At 35.1% G+C, this 6,703-nt stretch overlaps 1 protein-coding gene across 1 annotated transcript; it reads right to left on the bottom strand.

Moving 5' to 3' along the window:
* Window positions 1-367: 367 nt before the first annotated feature.
* On the bottom strand, window positions 368-2,191 carry LOC143599475 (uncharacterized). The gene has a single exon (XM_077077422.1). The coding sequence runs from the start codon at window positions 2,189-2,191 to the stop codon at window positions 368-370; it is 1,824 nt and encodes a 607-aa protein (XP_076933537.1).
* Between the last annotated feature and the right edge of the window lie 4,512 nt (window positions 2,192-6,703).

Genomic DNA, 6,703 nt, shown 5'->3' with positions numbered 1-6,703 from the left:
GAGCACATGAGGTTTGATGGATTATCCCCTTTTCTTGACAAAACTGTTTCATGGAGTTATTTACAAATTCTCCCCCATTGTCAGACCTGAGAATTTGTATATCTCTTTTGAATTGATTTTTTACCATGGCACAAAAACTCGTGAATTTTGTAAATACTTCGGATTTATTTTTCAAGAGGTAGGTCCAAGTCATACGCGTGCAATCATCAATAAATAGTAAGAAATACCGAAAATTTTGCCCCCCCCCCTTCAATTTTTGCCGGTCCCCACACATCCGAATGAATTAATGAAAACGGAAAATCAACCTTAGTATCATTCGATTTAAAAGTATGTCTATGACTCTTGGCCAAAACACATGTCTCACAGTTCAAGACTTTATTTGAAGGAAATAATTTAGGAAATAACGATGCAAGTAACCGGTAGATGGGTGTCCCAATCTTCGGTGCCATAACCAAGCCTCCCTATCTGTAGATCCATGAGCAAGCATCACAGTACCTTGTTGAGTCACTTCATCCACGTAGTATAACCCTTGGCGCTCAGTACCACGCCCAATGATCATTCCCGTCCTGATGTCCTGTAAGATACAGAAATTAGGGTGCATTAGAACCACACAGTTTAGTTCTTTTGTAACATGACTGATCGATAACAATTTATGAGATAAGGATGGAACATAGAGGCAGTTTGACAATTTCATGTTTGTTGAAATTTGAATAGTTCCTCCTCCCTTTACTTGGAGGACTTCTCCATTTGCAGTATGAATTCGAGATTTTTTGGGTTTTGACATCAAGCACATGTCAGAAATTTCATAGGTCATCGTATCGGTAGCACCACAATCAAAAATCCAAGAATCATTATTTTTTTCATCCTTTGTTGCCATGTTAACTTCCCCAATATTGAAAGAATTTTTTAGTTCCTTTTTTTTCAAATTAGAAACGTGAGGGGGGCTTTCTGTTATTTCTGAAACTTGGGTTTTGTCAAATAAGTCAAGAATTTTAGGGCTAAAAAATTTAGGGTTCAGAATTGACAAATTGGAACTACATGGATTTAAAGGGGAGTTTTTAGAAAGTGAAGGGTTTGAGAGGTAATTCCCAAACCCTATACCTGCGTTGTTCCCCTTTTCTTCTTCCTTTACTGCCGCCATGAAGCACCCTCCCCCTTCTTGTTTTCCGGCGCCGCTGCCATGGTTGCCGCCGCTGCCGCCGTTGATGGTGGTCTCTTGATTGCCCACGGCGGCCGCTGCCTTGCCTTCTTTCCCCTTTTTGTGGCCATCGGCCCACCATTCAGGGTACCCCACAAGCTTGAAACATTGTTCTTTCGTATGCTTCGTCATGCCACAATGGTCGCATTTTAACTTGGTTTTATCGATCCGGGATGATGACGAATTGAACTTCTGGTCTGACCGGCGACCTTTTGAAACGAGGCCTAATCCATCGGAATCGCTGGTCATGCTCAACCCCGACGCCACCCCTTGTTGTATGGTTCCGAAAATGTTCTGATGGGCTGTTTCTTTTCGGACTGCTGCATATGCGGCTTCGGCAGACGGCAAGGGGTCCCACCAGAGTATCTCCCTTTTTATGGGATCATATTTCCGGTCGAGTGCGTTAAGAAACTGGAACAACTTGTTTTCTGATCTGACTTTGTTGTAAGTGGCGATGTCGGTAGAACACGTCATCGGTTTTGGATCTCTCCGTTCAATTTCTCCCCATATGCCTTGCATCACGATCCAAAAATCTTCTAACGGTACACCATTTTGCTTGAACTCGTTTGCCTTGTCATGGAGATCGAAAGTTTGGAGTTTATCTTTGCCGCTGCTATACGTAACCGTAAGGGCATCCCATAGCGTTTTCGCTGTTGGGAACTCTGTTAAGTTACTAGCAATGGCGGGCTCGATATTTTGGATTAGCCATGAAAAGATAACCAGATCATCCTGCTCCCACTGATCATAATTTTCATCAGTGGGTTCTGGTGGGTTTTGGGTAAGATGGTTTAAAAAAGCTTTCGATTTCCCCCCTATGGCGACTCGTATCATCCGAGCCCATAGAGGGTAGTTTTGGCTTGTGAGATTAAGGCTAATTTTCAGGCGATCCGAAGGATTTGGTTTGGAATTTCGGTTTTGGGTTTGAGTTTGGACTCCATTTTTAAGGAGGTTGGCAATTTGAATGGCTAGGCTGTTGTTGTCTTCTTCAGACATGGCTTTTGGTTCTGGTAAATGATGAGCACAAACAGTTTTTGGATCATTAACACCGCTCTGATACCATATTGTTCATGATAATCAGAGGGATGATAAAGGAATTGAATTGATTGTTTTATATTTCTTATATATTTCAAAAGAAACCATGTACAGAACTTATAGGCTATACAATTTTTTACTAAGAAAGGAAATTTAGTAAAAGACATTAAAAGAAATGGCTGTCAATAAGCTGCTTCTGGAAATTAGCCTTGAAGATGCCTAATTGTCGATCTTGATTGTAGGATGGTCAATGGTGTATTTTGGGAAATGATGGAAACTGATCCCAACTTTTTCTAAATAAAAAATATTTCAACACCCGTTCCCTAAAAATACCGGTTTGCGCACTTCTAATTACCAACAAAACCCAAATATACCCGGAACAGGTTCCTACCCGACCGGTTTGAACTTTTATTAAACATACCCGAAATTAGTTCCTACCCATTTCCGGTTCCTAAAAATACCAGATTTCTGCACCTCTAACTACCAACAAACCCAAGTCAACGTATCAAACTCACCTGTATCATAGATCGAGACTTTTGTCATTACTGTTGACCTTTATACTGTTCACACCGTGCGCACATCCACTGCTTTTGCATTCACACCTATACACGTGTGACAATAGATTGGATCATTGGACCACTTCAATTCTAAAACAGGTACCTCACAAACTATTATGACGTATGAAATTAAATAAAACTATAATAATTTGTATTCTTTTGATATTCTCCTTCGTTTTAGTTTCGGTATCGTGACAAATGTAATAAAAAATTTTCTTTTTGTTTTAGTTCCGATACCGTAACGAGCATGACGTAAACCGATCAAATTCCTGTAGGCTCACCGACTCAACGACCGCGACCAACGACGCTCGGGTTTTACCAACACCCAATTTTAATGACCGACACCACCTTATTGGTCCCCCTCAACTTTCACTATATCTTTTGTTTTAGTTTTGGTACTGTAATGAACGCAACCGAAACTGTAACAAAGATGACAAAAACTAACCGAATTCGCGTAGACTCACCGCCTCAACGTACAAGACCGATAGCGCCCGGGCTTTACAAATTTCTTTTAACAACAATTAATAATAAAACTTTCAATCCAGTTTGACAAATTTGAACTTCATTTTTACAGATGTTCTAATTTTAATTAGTTCTATTTTAATTCCTTAAATAGAAAAATATTTATGAACCAAACATCTTAGAATTAAATCCTTTTACATTAGTTCGTAAACAAATATGCAAAACACATGTTATTGTTGGATAACCATTTTTGTCCTAGAAAATTAACACTTTTGGTCTTGAGGTCTAAGTGGAATTAATGAATCTGGACATAATTTCATATATTATTTAGTGCTAGAGAAATCAACATCAACCTTAATGCAATTAAAAATATGTAAGCCAAACAAGGAATGAGTATCGCTTTATCTAAGTATGAGGGCATTTAAAACATCTTGATGGGTTGTAAGCACTGATAAGTTGTATATTGGTTGGAATGAAGTTGTAATTGTAAATAGGCTCTCTCTCTCTCTCTCTCTCTCTCTCTCTCTCTCTCTCTCCTTATAATTTATAGTTTTATTTAAGCTACAAACATAAAAATCTGTATTGCTTTTCCTAAGTTTTACTATGTTTTTTTTGCTTTAAATTTTACCGTATAGTGTGTTGATGCTAATGAATGCTGACTTGCATGATAATTTTTCATGTACCATGTATTATGTTGTTGATCGTGTTATCCCTTACACATAGAGAAATTTCATCATCATCATCATCATCATCATCATCATCATCATTGTACTCAGTATATCCTACCAATAGCAAAGCTATGGTAGGGTCTGAGGAGGGTAAGATGTAGACAGCCTTACCTCTACCCCGTAGGAATAGAGAGGTTGCTTCCGGTGAGACCCCCAGCTCGATGGTAGTTTTGCATCAAGCCTTGGACATAAGGCACATAACACTCAACCATTGGGACACCGGCCGATTGGTGCATGTACCCTTGTCTTTCGGCTATCAACGCTACCACATGATGCCTGATTAACCTTCCGCCACTTTTAACGTTATTTTCACGAGATTAGTAAAATAACGTCAAAATTAGTGCAATTTCACTTTAGCCCACCTGAGAGTTCACACATATCCCTTACACATTATATACACATAGAGAAATTTATGTGTATCAACTCCATATAAACAAATTGCAGTTTTTGTGCATGTTATATTTTATTACCGATCTTAAAATAAACATGTATAAGTTATATGAATTTCTATTTAGAAATGAAGTTACAACAAGAACTGAGAGAAAACAATTTGGATTGCTCATTTATTTTTTAATCTTCAATGTTTATAAACAAACGATAATTGTGGAGTAATATTATTAGGATGATTAATGAGCTAAGAACTTACAACATCAACTTGAACGAGCTTATGATATCATCGATTGGCAATGAAGAAGATACGCTCTTTTGGTTTGAGAACTGGTATAGGAATGATAAACTATAGGATATCTTCCCAAATTTATTTAAGTTAATTTGAGAAAGATAAAAATTTGTGTTGTGGCAAACATGAAATCAAGCGGTGGTGGTGGTGAGTTCGTTTTCAATGAGTCATGGACTCAAACACCGTCACGGCGTCACCTATAGATGAAATAAGTGAGCTATTTCATTGTTTTGAGGAGTCGTGAAAGTTACCATTGAAAAACAACATAGATTTCGGTTGTCTTCGGGAGGCGACACTTCAGGCATGTTGTTGGTTCGTTTCATTAAACTATTGATTAAAGAAGCGATTTTCCCACATGACAATCTTTTATTAGAATGGGTAAAATAGGTCCTTAAGAAAGTAAACTTTTTAGCTTGGAAAGCGGGTCTCAGTAGAATTCTAACAAGGCTAAAATTGGCAAAAAGGAACATTTTTATACCAACTACTATTTGTGATGTTTGTGGAGAAGCACTTGAATCTATAGACCATCTACTCATCTAGTCATCTTTTTAAGCCTAACTACGGTGATATGGCAAAAAGTGAAAACATGGCATACCATGAATACATAACTTGGAGACTTTGGTCAAAGCAGATTAAAATTCAAAGAGATACTCCCATTAGTCATAACAAAGGAGTACAAGAAAATGGAGCAATGTATTATTTTGGTCACGCTTTGTTTGGAGAGCTAGAAACTAAGCATTTTAATTAATTTCAAGAAGAATGAGAAAAAGATTCAAGGCAGACTATCTTCTATAGATTAAAAATAAGACGAGATTATTGAAAAGATTAGTGTAATTTAAATAGACTCACTATTTTTATTTTATACGCAATCTAAATAAGACGAGATTTAATTACTTAGATTGAAAAGATTAGTGTAATCTAAATAGAATCAATGTTTCAATTTTATACGCCTAGTATCTAACTAGTTTTTGTTTTATTCTAAACTAACTTTAGAACCCGTATAATACATGGGATGCTTAAAAGAAATACAAAGTTAAATTATTAATTTATTATTAAAAAGAACCTTGTATTTTATCAAATTTAAAGGTTTTACAAATTCAAATTATATTTCTAATGGAATATTCATACGTATGCGTGGCGTATTTTAACACAATTCTTCATAATCACGAAAAAGATGTAGATAGTGATTTTATAAGTTGCAATCATATTTTTTAATGGATTAGCTAATTCAAACAAAAGATGATAAGATATTTTATTATGAATGACATAAAAAAGAACATCATATATATAATTAGCATGAATAAACGCGCTTTTGTATTACTGTTTCGAAAGAGACTAATGAAAACTCCATAGATCCATAGAGGTTGAATGAATACGTGAGAATAAAATTGTTATTAATTCATAATTTTTTCTTATCTTTAGAATCTCAAATCTATAAATATCATTCATTGAATTTTACAACATTAATCTCTAACACTAAAAAATGTAAAATTGATTTAATAACAAAAAATATAGATCTTATTCATTAAGAATATAAATATTTTGATTATATTGATATAAATACCTGTAGATTTTCAATCTCTATGATTTAGGTAATTAGTTATTTGATTAAATAATAAATTGATATGTTTTGATTACACTAACATAAATATGTTTTCAATAAAAATAGAAGAATAGTTTTAGTGAAAAATTTATCTTAGTATTGAATTTTTTCCAGTAACCCGTGCTATAAGTTATTTTATTTTATTATAACATTTAGATTTGTAACAAAAGTTTTCTTGGAAGTTTCCTTGCACTTCAATATAAAGGGAAAAAAAAGCCATATGGTCTTTAATTTTTTAGAAAAGGTGACGTCGTAATGACCAATTTAGTTCATAATCAATTTCGTCCATTTTCTTCTTTGGTAGCCTCCACATGGCTTACTATGTAAAATATGAACAAAAAGTGCCCAGTTTGAATAATATATTTTGTCTTATAGATAAGGTTCGTGACTCAAATAATTAAAAACACATTTTCTTTGACTATTTTTATTAAAAGTGAATTAAAA

Source organism: Bidens hawaiensis, unplaced genomic scaffold (assembly GCF_021521415.1).
Source record: "Bidens hawaiensis isolate Kalapana, Puna unplaced genomic scaffold, B.hawaiensis_p1.1 tig00052228_1, whole genome shotgun sequence".
Lineage (NCBI taxonomy): Eukaryota > Viridiplantae > Streptophyta > Magnoliopsida > Asterales > Asteraceae > Bidens > Bidens hawaiensis.
Note: the sequence above shows the minus strand (reverse complement) of the source record. Positions and strands in the feature narration are given on the sequence as shown.